Raw genomic sequence first — 18,579 nt, 5'->3', positions numbered from 1 at the left:
TGTTTTTTGATGCTCTAAATATAAATAATAATGGTACTTAACATTTGTTGAACACTTACTGTACATCCGACAGGACTGCCATGCTCTACAGTGTTAGCTCAGAGTCTTCACACCACACTCTGTTAGGGTACTGTAGTTACCCTGTGTTACCAGTGAGATTTAAGAATAAGATTGCGGATAAAATGTTGAAATCAGGATATGATGTGGGCCAACTGGCTCCAGAACCCACGTCTTCATTGAAGACGACTTCTGGGCTTTGTAGTCATCTTTGGACTGACTTCTAATGTGACAATGCACTGGAGTCTTGGGTCGGGACTTACTTATGAAGGGATGAAATGGAAATAACACACTCACAAATACAGAATGAAGCAGCGCAGCTGCCTCTTCATCCAGCAGGGAAGGATGGGGAAAGTTCCAGACCAGCTCACCAAGTCATGGCATCAGGAAGCCTTCCACATCCTAGAGAGAGCACAATCCTCCTCCCACGCTTCTTAATGGGTTGTGTATCTTCAGAGAAGACCACACCCATCGAGCCAACCCATTCCATTCCATTGGTCATTAGACCGAAAGGCCAAATTCCCTTAATAGACTTCACAGTTCAATTCGGTCATTACCATTCATTTCCAGTCCTTGTCGTAGGAGGCGCTTCAGGATTGTTATCACACTTAGTTCTCCAGTGTGGATGGGCCACCAAATGCTACTTGTCCACACACTGCCTTAATCACATTCGTATTACTTACGTACTGGTGTACTCTTAAAAATGACCAAGAAGAGCTGCTGAGTTCTCCCACACCAGCTACAGACAATATCTAGCATTGAAGGCATAAAACTGTTTTTTTTTTCTTTTTTCAAATCTTGACAAATATAATAGAAACAAAAGACCACAGCAAACACCATGGGCATGTGAGAATAGAATTGATTACAGTAATTCTTATTAATGAATCCTAGTTGGTAAAATGAAATGTAATTACAGAGAGTGGGACAGATAAAGCAAGATGTGGACCGTCTGCATGATTCTGCGGAGGGGTAGTGGAGAAACTGAGCAATCGGCTAAGTCTCCTGGTGAAATGTGGTGTTGAAAAAGAGCAGAGTGTCCCTAGGAAGGGCTGTACAGAGTATATCCTATGTGGAGGGAGGAAGAGTAAAGCCTCTACAAAAGAAACTGGAAAGAAGTGTTCAGACATAAGGGGGAAAAAAAAACAAAACAAGAAGGGCCAGAGAGAGATCAGGAATTTAGTAATTTAAAACAAAATGGGAAAAAAAGAAAAACTCAAGAGTCTGGTCGTTGTAAAGTTCAGTGTCCACAGAGTTTTTTCCTTAAAACTCTCCGGTGGCCATACTGAGCGCCACACCCTGCAGCTGGAAGAGCAAATGAAGACATCAGGGAACAAGAACAAAGACAACTCAAGAACCGTGGCTGATGAGCATAAGAGCAAGAAGACTGGTGGCCAGCGAGGGAGGTAGAGCATCTTGAGGTGGTGGAGATGCTTAGGATCTGCAGAGAGAGCCTGTGCTGAGAGAGAGGCTGAGGAGGAAGGAAAGAAGATGCTGGTAGGGTGTGGACTCTGTGAAACAGAGGCAGAGGACTAGTGACACGGGAATGGACTATCTGTGCCGCATGCTCAGGGCTCTGTGGAGTCATAGGCTTCTCCATTAGAAGGCGGGCCTCTGTAGAGAACAAGATTTTAGAGGAAAAAAAGTCTTACGCTCAGAAAATCTCTCTTCAGCTATTAATCTACTTTGACAGGCAGTTTTGCTTGTGTGGAGGGCTGTGGTTCTACCGTGTGGCTGCCGGAATTCTAGGAAGCTCGGAGAATCCAGGAGTCTCGTGATAGTTGTGAATGGATGGCTCATCATCTTTGTCCTTTGGAAACGTAATAGAACCTCAGTTCCTTAAGAACCTCTAGCTCTCAAAGCTGCTTGGGACAATGCTCTTTCATTTTCTATGGCTCTCTACCACTTGGATAATGTCTGCTTGTTCACCCAACTGGCCCCAACTAGTCTTCAGGACTAAAGGCCAATGTTTACCAATCCTGAACATTCGTCAGTCTTGGTGGTCAGATTCCCATAGTTCAATGTAGAACTCATGTTCTACATGTAGACTCATGAATCTCATCCATGTTCAAACTGCTTTAAATGGCAAGGGAATAAAACTGACTGCTGTGGCCTGGAATACACACACACACACACACAATTTGTCTGACATAAAAGACTGTAGTTTGGGAAGCAAACTTCCTGTGTCCACCCTTAATCTACAAACTCGCTTGAGTAAGGAAGTAGTTAGGAGGACTCACATAAGGTGCAGAGCTTAGATGGCAACATCTTCCTTTCATTTCTAGTCCCTGCTCATTCCTGCTTCTCTCTTGCTCTCCTGCCTTTGTCCTGGCAGGAACAAAGATGAGTAAGGAAAGTCTGTAGAGTACTCACAGAAAACAGGTTAGAGAGGAGAGCTGAACATGTTTCCAGGCACTTATCAGTTTGCAAAATAACTCTATCTTCATTATCTCATTTTGGTACCTGTGGCTACAGATAAGGAAACCAAGTCCCAGAGGTATGAAACAATTGATTTGTCCAGAACCATAGAGATAGTAAGCGTCAGAGCCAGACCTTGCTTCAAATCTTTGTCCTTTATAGAAAAGGAAAACTGTCATCAGTCATGTTAATGGAGTGAGATTTTAGTCTTTTGAATGTACTGTGATTGCATTGCTAGATTTATAATTATGGCTTCTTCTAATATTGCTTTTGTATAGATATAAACTGTTGTTATCATGGCTACTAAAGCCGTGGGCTACTTAAAGGAGTTCTTTTAATCCAGTTCAATAAGTGCCTAGTATCTTAGATAGCTAAAATATTTTCTACCACCTGGAGAAGCAATGAAATCATTTGCATTCTTGGAGAGACAGGACGCCATGTGTATGACTGAGAGGAGGCCTCATGAATTCTGCAATGTTTCAGAATTTTCTGGATGTCTCATCAGAGGCCAATGACTGCACCCAACATAAGTGGTCCTGATTCAGTGTTCTAAAATGGCTCCCAAGAATTCCAAGTCCCAGGAATTCCTGGAAGGCGTTAGTGCCACTGATCCAGAGGGCGCACTTTGAATGCTGACATTCCTTCCCTCTGGGATAGTCATAGAGGGTATTATAGAGATGATACCAAGGCAAGGCTGGAAAAATTAAAGGAAATTTTTCTATTGAAATGGGAGAAATGGCATTCTCGGTGGACAAAGTAGAATTCATAAAGACATAGGAAAAACAGTAGATATGCGAACTATAAGAAATTTCTTGTTACCACAAAGAGAAGTAAAGGAAGGTAAGAGATGAGACTGATCTTATGCCACACTAAGGCACATGGTCTGGCCTGTGCATCCTGCAGAGGCACTGAAGGATTTGAAACAGAGACATGCTTTAACCAAATTTGAACTATGAATTATAAATATATATAACTATAAATTTGAACTGATGAATTATACCAGTATTTATGCTCAGAGGGAATTCCTACTAACTACCTAAACTTGAAAGCTTTTAAACTTCTGAAAATCTACAGTATTATGCCCAGGCTCTGGGGTAGTGTATGTATGTGTTGGTGTTCCAGGCAGTTAATTGGCCCCTACGTACATACAAGTCAAAGATAATATCCTTTCCCTCCTCTCCATATCAGAGATGATAGATCAAAAGGAAAAATCCAACCCTAAGACACTGCAGACATTTACTGAGGGCATAAAAGAGAAACATTGCTAAGAACCACCCTGGGGCTTTGTGCAGAAGGCAGAGTGCATGCTGGCCTTAAGGAACAGTGGCACTTCATGGTTGCAGGAAATCACCGCAGACAAGGAGGACCTGACAATTAAAAGAAACAGGCAAATAGACTTCAGCTCTATGGAGGCATTGAAACAGCTAAGGGAACTGGTCAACCTCACCAGGAGCTCTTGAAACAGAAAGCCGTAGTAAAAGTTTGATCAAAGAGGCTATTTCTGCAGCCAGTAACCTCTGGAAGGATTCAAGAAAAGGAAGATGTTAGGACAAAATAGTAAAAGGGAAAACAATGCCTCTCAAGTAACTGAAAGCCCTCTCTCATATCACCAAAGGATAACCGAATCAAGAGAACAGGCTACACAATTTAGGTCGGAGGATAAGTAGAAGAAGGATGTATTGGTCTTGGTTTGGTCCATCCATGTGACAGGAGTTACTACTAGTGATTGTCCTATGAGTGAAGTCGGTTAGCCATCTGACAGCTCCTTATAAAAGACCATCTGTCCTGTGAATTGGGAAGCCTCCCATTCCAGATGGTAGCACAATGTACTCTTGTATGAGAGACATCCTGGGTCACTGGGTCATGGGCTCATCCTCAGATTTGCAATTATGAAAATATATTTCCGTGTTGCTTTTGTGAAACATGCTTCCTGTGCATTTCTTCCCACCACAATGTAACCATCTTTAGACCACTCTATTGTATTAGATCTTCCCGTGTAGTGTTGCTATTTACAGAAATAAGCCCTCAAATTACTCTTTTATTGTGCCTTTATAAAGAACAGTAGATTTGTTAAATGCATAGACTGTGTGGCCTTCTATGCATCCTAAAAAGTCCCCCAAACTGTAATTTTCTAGCTGGCACTTTTTTTTTTCTTAGTTTGCTGTGTTTTTTAATTTCTAGTCCCAGGAGTAGCACATCACTGTTTTCTTTAGGGTCATTATTTCTTATTGGTTGTGATGTAAACAATTCAAATATATGTCTTCACAAAAGAAAGCATCTTTTTTCGCTATGGGCAAAGCTACAGCCTGTATGTCACCCTCTCCCCAGCTCTGTTTTGTTTTTTTTGAGGGGGTGGGGTGTTGATTTTGATTGTTGGTCACTTGCTTGGTTTGTTTGGTGTTCTGTTGTTTTGTTTTGTGGCAGGGTCTCAGTGTGTCACCCTGACTGGCTTGGAACTTGCTGTATAGACTCAGGCTGGCCTTGAACTCAGAGGTTGCTTCCACCCTCTCGAGTGCTAGGATTACAGGTGTGTGTCCCCAAGTCCAGATTTTTCTATGATACGCTGTCGACACACCAGCCAAGTACCCTGTGCTGTTCAGAGTTTGAACCTCAGCAAACTTAACCTCACTGCCTCCTGCAAGCCTTTGCAGACAAACAGGTAGAGCTGGACCTGCAGCTAACATAGCTGAGATCTGGAGAATAGGGAATCTGGCTTTCAGGTGCGAGCTCGCGTGCCTGGGATGCAGACAGCAGTTGGGCTGTTTTCATCGGGTGTATATCATTTAAGCCCACTGAGAAATCCTTGCTGTATCATTGCCCATATTTATACATAATCAATCAATTTTCCTCTTTTCTAAAATGTTGTCTTGAGGGGAAATCCAAAAAGGGAGGGAGGAAGGAGAGGGGAGGTAGGGAAGAGAGAGAGTGAGAGATGGCAGTGGGGAGCAGGAGAGATGGTGAGCTGGTGCCAAAGGGGGGTTCGTGGGGCACAGCAACCAAAACAAAGGCCTAATTTTAATTGAATTATAGACTGTGTAATTGTATAACCTGCACCAGCTGATCTCAGAAAGCTACCAGATTCCTTAGAGAGCTTGTACTTGATCAGGAACATGAGGTACCTTGTTACTACCAAGACGAAGCTTCTCTTCCCTGACCACCCCATCCCCCAACACACACACACACACACACACACACACACACACACAGCGTAATATAGAAGGAAAAATTGTCTAGAGGCTCAACTCCAGTTCACGCAGCCTTCCCCTCCCTCCACCTGTGTGTAGTGTGTGTTCTGAGTGAGACACCTGTAGTCTCTGATGAATGGCCAATATAAACAGGATGCTATTGCATCAGACAGGTAAGAATAATTTCTCTAATTAGTCTTCTGAGATTTCATTTTTCATTTGGAAATACTGGGAATTTAATTTGTTTGTGATGTTCAAGCTGACAGTAGCGGCAAGCGCCTGCTCCTTCTGCCTTGCTTTGCTGATATTCTGTGGGAACTCTGGAGGTCTATCTATCAACATCACACCCACTAACGTACCTTTGCATTGAGAAATGCATTCTAATTATACAGTCCTCGCTTGTGAGGCTAGAATAATACTAATGGATTTCCTCTGGTCATTTTTCTTTTAGATTAAATTATTTTTTTTCTCAGTTGCCTCAGATTTTGCAATGGAGAAGTAATTCATGATATGTGCCTGTTCTTAGAGATACAGAGCAAAACATTCTCAGAAAATTGTGTTTTATGGATTGCAGTATGAGTATGACTGAAGATAGTCTTTGATTAAAGGCCTCATTCTCTTCTATTCATTCTATTTATTTTGTTTGAACACATCCTTCTCTCAAGACAAATTGATGGCTATCAAATGTAGACCCCATAAATCATAGTTATTGATTTTACATGTGTTTTTGTGCCTCCAGTGTCAAAATTTGTTATCTTGATAGCCAGCCCTGAACTTGATGCTGTGACAGAGACTAAAAGGTGCTGTCTTTCCTTCCAAACTAATCTATGGACGAGAAGAGCTTTCAAAGAGACCTATGTTCCCCTTGCTTTTAATGATCAGACCTCCGTATTTGCCATGGAGACAATACACACAGTAAAATCCGCATCACATGGTAACTGTTGGAGCCTAAAACAAAAAGACGTGTTTATTGTATGCGTAAGAGTGTTAGGTATGTTTGTGCACTGAATGACAGTTCCTGGTAGCTGCAGAGGCCAAAAGAGGGAATTGGATCCCCTGGAATGGAAGCTACATATAGTTGTGGCCCATCATGAGGGTGCTGGGAAGCACATCAATCTTCTCTGCAAGAGAAGTAAGTGTTCTAAACCACTGAGCCATCTCTCGAGGCCCAGCTTTGGAATTTTATGTAGTGTGGTCCACACCAGCATAGACATGTCTCCTTCAATCTGGATGCTGAGGAAGCTGAATCCTCCTCCACTTGGCTTCTTACACTGGTAGCTAGCTAGCTCTTTGGGTTGAGGAAACAAATAGTATCTTCTGGAAATATTCAAGGTTTAGTAATTCTGGCTATATTTCAGTTTGAAATGATGAGACACAGAAAAGTTTTCAGATGTATCTTTGTCCATTAAATAAGAGCCACCAGGCTCCTCTTTAACCTGTGTCTACTGAGGTGCTCGCTGGTCAATCTTAGGATGCTCTCAGATCACCATGAGGTCCACCTCTTGAATGTGTCTGTTGTACTTAAGCCTCAGTCCTTGTGTTCATCTTTTTTCTTTCTGAGTGGTTTAAGGGAATGCCTTTATTTTAAATTTCTATCTCACACCCTTCACCCTCTGTCTTCCCATTCAGTACTCAGTCACATCTCTCAAGACCATCCCAGAACTGTGCAGAAGATGTGATTCCCAAAATGAGGACAGATCAGGTAAGTCAGACTCCTCGCCCCTCCTCACCCACCAGTGATAGCGCTCCGGTTTGCCTGGCCTTGATTGCTTTTGCATTCTGCTCTTTTCCCTTGTGGTTTCTCTCCTCCCGCCACCTCCCTGCCACCTTCAACAAACAGATGTATCTGTTGAGGTCATCTACAGGACCACGAGGTCGTAACTAGGACCCGGCTGTGTATACATTGACATAGGTCCTCTTGATAACCTTCAAACCATAGACTCCACAGAGATCTGCAGAAAACCCAAGAAAGCAGTGATGGCAAAACATAATGATGCTGGCGCCAGTGAAAAAATGCTGGATGTATTTACTGCCCATATGGCAAGGACCAACGTGAGGGATGAGGCTTTGCCAAAGTCTGAAACCCTATCAGGATGCGACATGCTAGAATCTGCAATAAGGCATACTATAACAGTTAAGATGAAAGCAAGGCACTGGAGTTTAATAGTGTAAACTAAACAGAGAATTATGGCGGCTAGATGGAAACCAGCTGGCTGGCCTTGTCTCCTTGCCCCATCCCCCAACTGAAAAAAAAAGTACATTGAGGGTTGTTTTTCCCCCCTGTAAATCAAATTAAATCCCTCTGCTTTTCTCTCTGAGATGGGCAAAGAGGAAAGTAGAAAGGATATTGATGGGACTTATATTAAACTATGAAACGGTGTTCGTTCCTTTGCTGTAGATTATTACTCAAAGACATCACCATTAACCTAGCCAAACTGAACCTCTCCTCATAGTAACACCAGGCTGGAGAAACATGCTTGGCAGGAGTCTTAAGATAATCCTTAAATTATGCCCATGATGTTTAAAAATAAATAGAGGTATCTTTCCTGTACAGCTACTAGAATTCTGAATTTCTGACTGAAAGGACTTGGAAAACTAATTAGCTTTCCTCCCTGGACTGTTTGTTTTGCTTTCATATTTTCCGTAGAAGAAACAGCAAAAATAATGTGTTTTCAGGTTTATCTCTCTCTCTCCTCTCTCTCCCTGTGTATACACTCAAATATGAACATGTGGATATGTGTTGGTAATATATAAATATGAATCAGAAACATGCCAGAAGTTAGCCTTAAATTTAAATGAAGGTTTCATTTGCTCTAAACTGTTAAAAAGAGAGAGAGAGAGAGAGAGACAGGACATAAAGTTGGGAGGGAGATGGGGTAAACCACATCTGGGGGGTTTGGAAGGAGGCAGCGGTATAGGGACACGATGGAAATAAGTTGTATAAATACTAACATTTTCAAAGAATGCATAAAGATGTTGTTTTTAAAAGACACACGTGTTTGCTGAGATGGACAGGAGATTTTTGGCTCTAAGCCTTTGAAGGATTTATCTCCTTAAAGCAACATTTTTTTTTTCTCAAAAAAATCACTTGAAAAGGATTGTGCTCAGTGGCACAAACTACACACTGCAAGAATCAAGAGACAAGCCTCAGAATCCAAAGACTGGAGTTCAAGTTAGAGTCCAAAGACAGACTTGGGAAGACTGTCGAGTGTTCCCATCTCTCGCTGTTTTACGAAGCCCTTCAACAAATATTCCCATTCATTCTTGCATTTGTTCAGTCAACAACTGTGGGTTGAGAATTCTCTGATCCAAGCATAGAGAATAAAACCAAACAAAACACCAAGACACAAGATCCTGTGCTCACTGAGCTCGCACCTGGATAGGTGACAGTCAGAGGACGTGCAAACATCTAAGTAGGCAGAGCCTTGCAGACAATATGGCAGCCTGAGCCCGCATGATAGTCTCTCAGTGTGTGGGTCGCGACCCCTTGGCAAGTCTCTATCTCCACAAATGTTTATATTACGACTCATAACACTAGCAAAATGACAGTTAGGAAGTAGCAACAAAATTTTAAGGTTAGAGTCACCCACCTTAAACATGAGGAACTTTGTAAAGGGTCACACTCGTTAGGAGGAGAACCACTGTGGTAGAACAACTTATGGGCCTTGAGGAGGAAGTGTTCAGGATGGCAGGGAGTGTGTCAGTTACTTTTCTTATCGCCTTGACAAAAGCAACTTTGGGGTTGTGGGGAACTTCAGTTCTCTGTCTAAGTATACAGTCTGGACGACAGGGAAGCCATTGCCTCCTGAGCACGAAGCAGCTGATCACGTGGCGTCTGTTGTCAGGAAGAAGAGAGGGCTGTCTGTGGGTTTACAGAGTTCGTTCCCATTCCCATTCATTCCAGGACCTCAGCCTGTGGAATGGTGCCTCCCGCATTTACAATGAGTTACCCCACCTCAATTAACCTATCATGGAAACACCCTCACAGACATGCCCAGAGATTTCCAGATTATTCTAAATCGCATCACCTTGACGATTGAGAATAAGCATTACAGAATCTTAGAATGACCCAGCCACATGAAAGCCAACAAAGGGGACTGAAAACCAAAGAAAGAGCAATGCCCACTTCCTTGATCCAGGAGCAAACTTAGCAATTATGACGAAGTAAAGAGGGCCAGTGTGGCTGCTGAATAATGATCAAACTAAAGAACAGCAGGAGAGGGGGTGGGCAGAGGATGTGGCCAGATGCCAAAGCAAGCTTGGTTTTCTATGTGTAGTAGACAGCACTGCCAGCAGGGTCCAGCTTTTATGAAATCCTATCACAGACTGAAAGTGACTCAAATCGTCTGTGGCCAGAAGTCTTTCAGAGTTAGGAGTTATCTATATTTTAGGTGTTTTGTGTGTGTGTTTGTTTGTTTGTTTTTCCAGATAGCCTGTAGCTTATCACTCTAGTGATGGGAAAGTATATAATCTCATGAGACTGCCCAATTTAAAAATGTTAATAGGCTGTGCACGCTTTAATCCAAATGTCCCAAACTTGAAATGCTCTAAAATCTAAAACTCATTCGACATCATGCCAGCCCCCTACATGGTTTGGATTTTGGAACCATCTTATTATTAGATTTCCAGGTCAGGGATGTTCAACATGTAGAACCATAACCCGTGGAAAGACTCCATGTGACAGAGCTCAGGTGGGGAGGGGTTAGAGGGAGAAAGTGAATGGGAAGAGTGGGAGGGGAGAGGGGAACAGAAGAGAGGAGAGGTAGGGAGGGAGAGAAGCACACACACTCACACGGGAGGGCAGTCAGATGGATGGACAGAGGGAGAGAGAGAGAGAAAGAGAGAGGGATGGGAGGTGGGCAGGGCCCTTAAAAGAGAACATAGTGAATGTGCACAGGTAGTGCTCTTCTTGGCCACAACTGAGGACATATACTCCAAGGTCAGGCCAGGGCAGGTGAAGCTAATCGGGGCATTGTTTTAGTCTCACAAGTGTGATATAAATTTGTTTGTAATGAAAAAGTTTTCATTATTTATAGGCACAAGATTTTAAGGTTAAAACAAATTTAGGCAGTCTAAAGCCAATCAGATTTTTTTTTCAAGAATGGTTTTTTTTTTTTTGTCCCACAGAGGCAGCTGTCCTATTTACACTTTATTAACAGAGTACAAATTCTGATGACATGAATTCTGTTATTCTGTCAAACCTGGTGTCCCTTGAATTTCACCTGCTCCTTTCCTGGAACCATAGAGAAGCAGGACACATCCCTCCTAGAAAGGGGAACTGTTTGATATGTGGAAAGGGTTGTCCTGTGGCCCCCCCAGGGTTTACGTTTTCCTCCATGCTGCCGAGTGCCTCCTGGGCACCCATTTTGTTCTACTCAGGATGACAACATCTTCCCAGCAGCCCTCTCGAAATGCAGCACCCACAGCTAAATCTGAAGTCTCGCCGTTGTCTGCTCAGCCCTGTGCAACAGCTTAACATGCTATACGTGGCTTAACATATACCCTTCCTGCGCATGGGGTCTGTCCTTTCTGCTTGTGTTCTGTGGTGACAGGTATAAAGCTCACTTTGGATGTAGCCTTTAAAACAGTCGATGGACATGTAGCCCAAGGCTCACCTCTCTTCATCCCTGCAGCTTGCATTGTGGGCTGCGAGAGAGGCAACTGTCATGCTGTTGGCAGAGGCTCTGAGTTGAGTTCTAGCACCTTCCACCAGCTCGCCACAGCCTGTGAGTCCCCCCAGAATACCCTTCTCTTAGCTAAAGGACTTGAGTCTCTATCTTCTCCTAATAAGGATAATATTGTCATTGATCATTAACTACGCTACACAATCACTAGGCTTCAAGATTGTTTGTTTGTGTGTGTGTGTGTGTGTGTGTGTGTGTGTGTGAAAGATTTTGCAAAGAAGAAAGGGTGGAGGAATTATGGAGATACGCATTAGGTAGGAGGGAGACAAATTACTGAGGCGTGGGAAGGAAGCCAGAGAACGTATTCTGTTCATGGTGTACCGGAGCCATGCAAGGTGCCCCTGAGACTTCAGGGATTCCTCAGGGATTCCTCATTCCAGGCATTGTGCCAAATCTTCTGTAAACATTTCTCTTCTCCACCAAATAATTCTGAGGAAGGACTGTTATTGTGGCCATTCTACTGATGAGGACCCAAGCCTGCAGTTCATAATTTGCCCAAAATTCTTGAGCCAACAAACGGATCTGAAACCAGATCCTCTCTCTCCAAGACCCCCATGAATATGAGTCAGCTGAGGGGTAATTGAATTCCAGGAACATGTGTATCAAATAGTGTAGGGTGAGGACCAGCAGCAAGGGAAGGTTGTGTGTGAAATGTTCACATCTGATAAAAGAAGTAATCCGTGAAACCTTTGCACGCATTCCCTGCCCAATAACTGCGTCTCCAAGGCAGTGAGTGTTAACTTCATGGCTGTCTTCAAATGAGGGCAGAAACGCATCATGCAACATATGGGATTCAAATAAAATATCCAGTTTCATTGACTTGGAGGTTTTAAAGTTAATTAGATATTCAAAGATGCATTTGTTTCAAATTCATGATGTTATCACTGCCCTGTGATTCTTTGAAAAAAAGTATCTGCTAATCTCACAGTCCGCTTTTCTTGAGCAGAAAGGCAAATAAATATGAATCCTCCTTTGGATCTGGGAACAGAAACTCAGTCAGGTTAGAAAGCTTGGTTCTGCTGCCGTGATAAATACACCTCCCATAGTTCTGAGAATAGATTCTGAAAGACTTTCAATGCTGGAGTAATATGAATTGTTGCTCGTATAACACCAAATAAAAGAAACCATTCTCTCCAAAGCTTGGTTTCTTTTAAAAAGTCATTTGTATATATTTAAAAGCATTGTCAATTTGCTGTATTTTTAGACCCTGTTCCTTCAAATTTTGTGACAAACTCTGAAGCTATGAAAACAAACACTTCCATGCCGTTTGAAGATTTACAAGGATTTTAGCCATCACCTAAAATAATAAATTGGCATCAAATGTGTCCCGTAGACATTGTTGTGACATAGTTAATGTTGCTAAATATATAAACCTCCTGTTTTCAATTTTTATTAAGGTTTAATGCCACAAACATGAAAGTAAAAGTTAGCTGGGCAGTTTTAGTATAGTTTTTTTTAAAAAAAAAAAAGCACGCAGATTAATCCATTTCCCATGATGTAACATAAAATGTACTCCAAAGAAAAGAATAGGGAAACAAATTTTCCAAGCTCACAGTCAAAAAAAGAAAGAAAAAAAAGATTGCTTTGGGGGCTGGAGCAATGGCTCCATGGTTAAGAGCAGTACTGTTCTTGCAAATGACCTAAGTTCGTGCCCAGCACCCACCCACCTTAGGCTACTCAGAGTGGTGTGTGACTGCAGCGCCAAGGAATTTCATGTCCTCCTCTGCCTTCTGTGGGCAACTGGGCTCTTATGCATATACCCTCCCCACAGACACACAAGCGTACACATAATTTTAATAATAAAAATAAATCTTAAAATGGAAAATTCATACTTTAATATGATACATCTAAAATGTTTAAAAGATCTCAGCAACATTGAAATTTCATATGCAGATAAGTGTGTTCTTTGCCTCAAACAATTGTTTTAGCTCAATATGATGCTGCATGCTTAGAATCTCAGGACTCAAGAGGCAGAGGTAGGAGGATCTTGAGTTCAAAGTCACCCTGGCCTTCACAGTGAGACTTTTTATCTTTCTTGAACAATAGTATAATTCTAAAGCTGTTATAATCTGTTATTTTAAAACATGGAAACTTAAATAAAACTATAATTACATTGCCACTGAAACAATTGTATCTTTCCAGGTTTTTCCCTGAGACTCTTTTTGTGCCTGCAATTGTAATACAGACAATGTCAGCTGATGCGTTTTTCATTACTACAGAGTTTGCGTGCAGGCCAACATTGTGAGCGTGGGCCACAGAATGTTCCTGTAAAAGTAGAGCTGCCCCCACTCTCCACATTACTGGCTTACTTTTATTGGAGTCTAAAAAACTCCTCTCCCTCACACTGCTCCTTAGAGAAAGTGGTTGGTAGAAAAAAGTGCAGGGAAGTAAACATCGAGGAAGGACAAGAAAACTGAGGATGCAGAGAAAATGACCAGACAGACGAGGTGTGTGTGTGTGTGTGTGTGTGCATGTAAATGGAAGCACAGAGACCAAATACACCATACACATGCAGATAGCCTCTTAAAGAAGTATGGCCCTGCAGAGACTTTCTTCTCAGGAGATCCAATCCCTGTCACTCCTCCCCAGTCCAGTGCAAAAGCTGTGGCTGTGGAGAGATGTTGTCCTTTGTAAGCTCCAGTGCATCTCTGTCACACACCACCCTCTCTTCATCCTCTATTGTTCGTCATCCCATCTCAGTCTCTGTCTCCATATGTCCTCTGTCCTGATTCTCCTGTAAAAAGGGCTGGGTGGAAATGGAAACGTAATTCAGTTGGTAGGGTGCTTTGCCTAACATGCATGAAGTTCTGGGTTCAGTCCTCAGCACAACATAAACCAGACATGGTAGTGCAAGCTTGGAATGCTAGCACCTGAAAAGTGAGTTTCAAGCCAGACTGGGATACATGAAGTTCTGTGGCTTCCCCTGGGGCTTCCCCTTCTGAGAGAGAGGGGGGCAGGAGAGGGAGGGAGTGGGGAGAAGATTCAGGCCTCTAAGACATATTAGGTTAATAGAATCCTAGAATCCCAAAGTTAAAAGATCTTCTGCAGAGGTATGATTGTCAATAGTGACTCCCCCCCATAAGGCATCTGCTCAGCTAGACCCTCTCATCTCTGTGCTCAACCCAAGTGTTGGCAGCATCACTCAGTCCTGAGCCTGTGCAGGCTCTCAAGCCTCCCTCCATCAGTGTGGTACAGAACCAACACCAATGCTGGCAGCATCACCTGTCCTGAGTCTGTGCGCTCTCAATTCTTAATGCAGACCCAGATTCTGAACCTACAGTTTCCAAGCTTGGTCCCAGGCTGTTTATTTATTTATGCACATTCAAGTTTAAGACACTTTGACCTAAGTCACTGGGAATACAACCTGTTGTCCTTAATGAAACACAACAGTCTCCTCAAAAATTTATTATCTGCTGTGTCTCTCCAAGCTTAAAATGCAGGTAATGGTGTCCAAAGACGGTCATGAAGCTGTGCAGCGAAAAATGTTTCTGTTGTCATGAAAGACAAAGAGTGATTTGCTACTGGTCCAGCAAGGTTTTCTAGTGCCACTTCCCCTGCCTTTGGCTTTCCAGTCACATCAATCATGCAGTGTGTTAGGCTCCTTCACAGGGACTGTAGCCCTTCCTTTCACCTTCACCTCTAAAGGAATCCCTTGGGTCCCTTTAACTGACTCCCTGGACCAATAATATCCAGTAGAAATATATAATGAACCACATATATAGCTATTTTTTAGCATCCTTATAGAATAAATACCACTAAACTGATGGGTTTATTTCATAATGCTTTGTTTATTATTGTTATTATGCTTAAAAATTATTATCATTTAGACATGTGCCAACAACGATCTTTTAAGATTTTCACAACCAAAAGCTTCGGAGACAGTGAAGGTGTAGGTTATACCAGCACCTACCACAACAAACCGTATTGTTTCCTAGCTCCCTGTATTTTGTTCTCCTCCTAAACTGTCTAAAGGGCCTTTCTTTCTTCTCCATTCTTTTGTGTGCATGAGTGTGGGGTAGTAGTTAGCAGTACTGAGGAGTGAATGGAGAGCGTGTCACTTGCTAGGTACTTGGTCTACCACTGAGTTTTAGTCCCAGACCTGCTTTTCCTTTATGTTTTGAGACCAAGTCTAACTAAGTTGTGTAAGCTGGCCTTGAACTCATTCTGCAGTCCCAACAGCCATTGAAATCAACTGACTTTAAAGAGTTATGAAAAACCGCACCTCTAGTTCTCTACTTCCATTTGCCCTAAGCATCTACAGTATTTGCTGCCCTGCTAGAGACCACCGCCACTTCCATATCATAAAATCCATTGACACTTACTTTTTATATCCTTGTAAAAGTATTTGAGTCTATTGGCCACCGCTGCCTCCCTCTTGATTTCCTTCCTAACTCGTTGAGAGCCCCTTATTCTCCTTTACAAGTTCTTTCTCTATTTGACCACCAGTGGTCAAGTAGGGCCACCCTCTCTCCTTCCTGCCTCTAGATCTCCTTGATTGCTCAGATGGTTTCTAATGTTCTCTACCTGCAACTCTTAATCTCCAGCTTCCTTTTCAACTATCCACTCAGTATCTACATTAACTGTCTCACTGAATTTCAAGAGGAATTCTTGAATCATCTTTGACATGGTTTTTAGAGGGTCACACACAAACACACATCCATACACACACACACTGGGCGTGAACCTCATTAAATAGCTCTTGACTTACCAGACAATTCGCTGTGTTGCTGAAGGTGGAATTTTCTTGCTCACTCATGCCTCATTCATTCCATCTCTACATCCTGGGTCCTCTATGCTCCGAGAATGTCTTTGGGCTCCCAGGAGTGTCTGCCTGGGCTGAGTGCAGTGGATGGCAGCAACAAATGCAGGTCAACACAGCTGACTTAAAACATGGTGAAGGGGTTGTGACATTTTAAAAAGTTCTGGCGTGTCAAAGAATTGGACATGCCTGTAAGTTAGAGTGAATATTTGTGCTCCTATAAAATTTGCTTATTAGAAATCCCCAAGATGATATTACATATAGGTGGGACCTCAGAGGAAGCTGCTAGATCATGAGGGTGGAGCCCCCATGGATGGGATTAGTGCCTTCGCGAAAGTGGCTGTATACTGGCCCCAAATAGCCTTCTTCGTCTTCATCTCCAGCCCATCCCTGTGGCTCTCTCTGCCAGCGTCTCTGCTGCTTTAGGTCTTTACAAATGTGCTAGCTTCTCCCCAGATTGTCGCAGAATTGCCCTTTCTCTCTTACTTCTCCAGATTCACATATGCTTGGCTGTTTCTCCTTGGATTTAAGAATTGCTTCCTAGACGGGTTTTCGTCGTCATCTACACCCTCATGCCGACTCATTTCCATAAAAGCACGTTGACTTCCATCATATTTTTGTCCGTATGTGCTCTTGCATTATTGTCTAGACAAGGTTGTATCTATTTCAGTCTCCTCTGTGGGGAAAAGAGAATTGTGTGCACAGAGGACACTTAGCAAATGCTTACTGAATAAATGGGTCTGGTAAGAAGACCTTAGCACTCGGTCTGTCACCAACTACTTTGGCTATGCATCCTTTGTCATGTTCATGCATCTCTTGATTATATTCAAGGAGATTGACAGCTTTAGCCGGAGTCTCAGTGATCAGATAAATCCAAATTTAGACTTGACACTGCCAATCATAAACAAGAAGGAGAAAATCTGCTTGACTGTCGTTTAGACAAGTTATTATTAAAACTCTTTCCTAAACTTTCTTCCCTTAACTTTGTAGTTTGATACTCGAGGAGTGGCTGAAATCAGGAAGAGCTCGTGTTGGGATTTTAGTTAAAGGGAATCTGAAGTGGCTCCATCTGTCCTTGCCACTGGTTGTTGGGATTCCATGACCGACGTGTGACCCAAATAGAAAGACGGTGAATTGTCTGTTTAGGGAGTGGTTTTAATTTTGACAGAGTAATCCTCTGGTGCTATGGAAAGCTAGAATCAGGCAACCTTCTTTCTGATTGAGAAATCAGAATGCTGCATGATTTTCCACACAATGCTTAAAATTCCCCAAGTTCTCATTTGTTTTCAAGTGAGAAGCCATAAAAACTGCCCATCCATCTTTGAGACGTGTTATGAAAAATCTCCGATGAAATCATGAACTCTCCTGTGGTCAGAAATACAGAAAGTCTGATGTGGATGTATTGGCCATTTTAGAGTGTTAAGTGAAGGAAAATCCCAATGAAGGTACCATTTTGTGGGATCCAGGAAACACATGGTACACATTGTTACGTGAATGTCTGTGAAGTGTGTACTGACATAGCTAATTCCTACGTGAAGATACACATGCCACACTTAAAAATGAAATAAGCTGGCATTCGAGGAGATGGCAAGTAGAAAGTATGTATTTTTCAAACACACACACAACCGTACCCATTTCCTGCCCCTGTCTGTCCTTGCCTCTTGTTTGCTCTCTTCCTAAGGAGCTACATAACTCTGTGCTTTGTCCTTGGCAGTAGATCAGCACTGTAAAAGGTCGCCACCTTCAGTTAAAAGGGGTTAGTGTGTGTCTGCACATCCAGAAAGCGCTTTCGGGCTACTACTCCCCAGCTGTCTTTTTCCATGTGTCTCAGCTTGATGAGTCTCTTCATTGACCTTTCGTTGTGTCTCTTTGTACAATCCCAGAGTGAAAGAGAGAAGGGAGGGGGGGCGAGAGGGAACCTAGGAAATGGGCCTGGAATGAACCCCAACCTAATCCACTCGCAAGGTTTTCCTAATGTCACAGTGAAGGCTAGCATACTTTCTGCATGACAGAATAGCTCTGAAAGCGTGTATTTTCTTCAGACCTACCAATTGCCAGTCTGTGTAAACTGTACTTTTGAAGCCCCAGGATTTAAACTTGTCCAAATACTGCGTCTGACTTCATGACAGACTATGCCTCTGTGGTAAAGATGTATCTTTTCTAGCCAGATTTATAGGATTTGAATATTTCAGTGAGTTTTCACAGAACAAAGAAACAGGCAGAGATCGACTGGTTAGTTATCTGAGCAAGTCTGCATAGTTACGGGCAGGGCTGGGAGTAATAAAACATGAACCTGACATGTTCAATAACAGCTGCTTGGTGTCAGTGGCCTTTTAAAGACAGGAGGTTTAAGACGAAAATCAATGACATTTTCCTCACAGCATGTGAATAGATCGATGAATGGGGTATTTATAAGAATAAAGTCATGTGTATACTTACCCTTCAATCTTAGGATACCCTCAATAAAGGGCCTGGGGTA

General features: G+C 42.6%; 1 protein-coding gene across 3 annotated transcripts in view; it reads left to right on the top strand.

Moving 5' to 3' along the window:
- Sncaip (synuclein alpha interacting protein) overlaps window positions 1-18,579 on the top strand; it is a 148,051-nt gene that overhangs the window by 83,245 nt on the left and 46,227 nt on the right. For all 3 annotated transcript variants that reach the window (XM_057789303.1, XM_057789301.1, XM_057789302.1), the window contains exon 3: window positions 7,287-7,359. In XM_057789303.1, the coding sequence (XP_057645286.1) occupies window positions 7,287-7,359 (73 nt within the window). The remainder of the gene's footprint in view (window positions 1-7,286; window positions 7,360-18,579) is intronic.

Source organism: Chionomys nivalis, chromosome 14 (genome assembly GCF_950005125.1).
Source record: "Chionomys nivalis chromosome 14, mChiNiv1.1, whole genome shotgun sequence".
Taxonomy (NCBI): domain Eukaryota; kingdom Metazoa; phylum Chordata; class Mammalia; order Rodentia; family Cricetidae; genus Chionomys; species Chionomys nivalis.
This window is presented reverse-complemented; position numbering and strand designations above follow the sequence as displayed.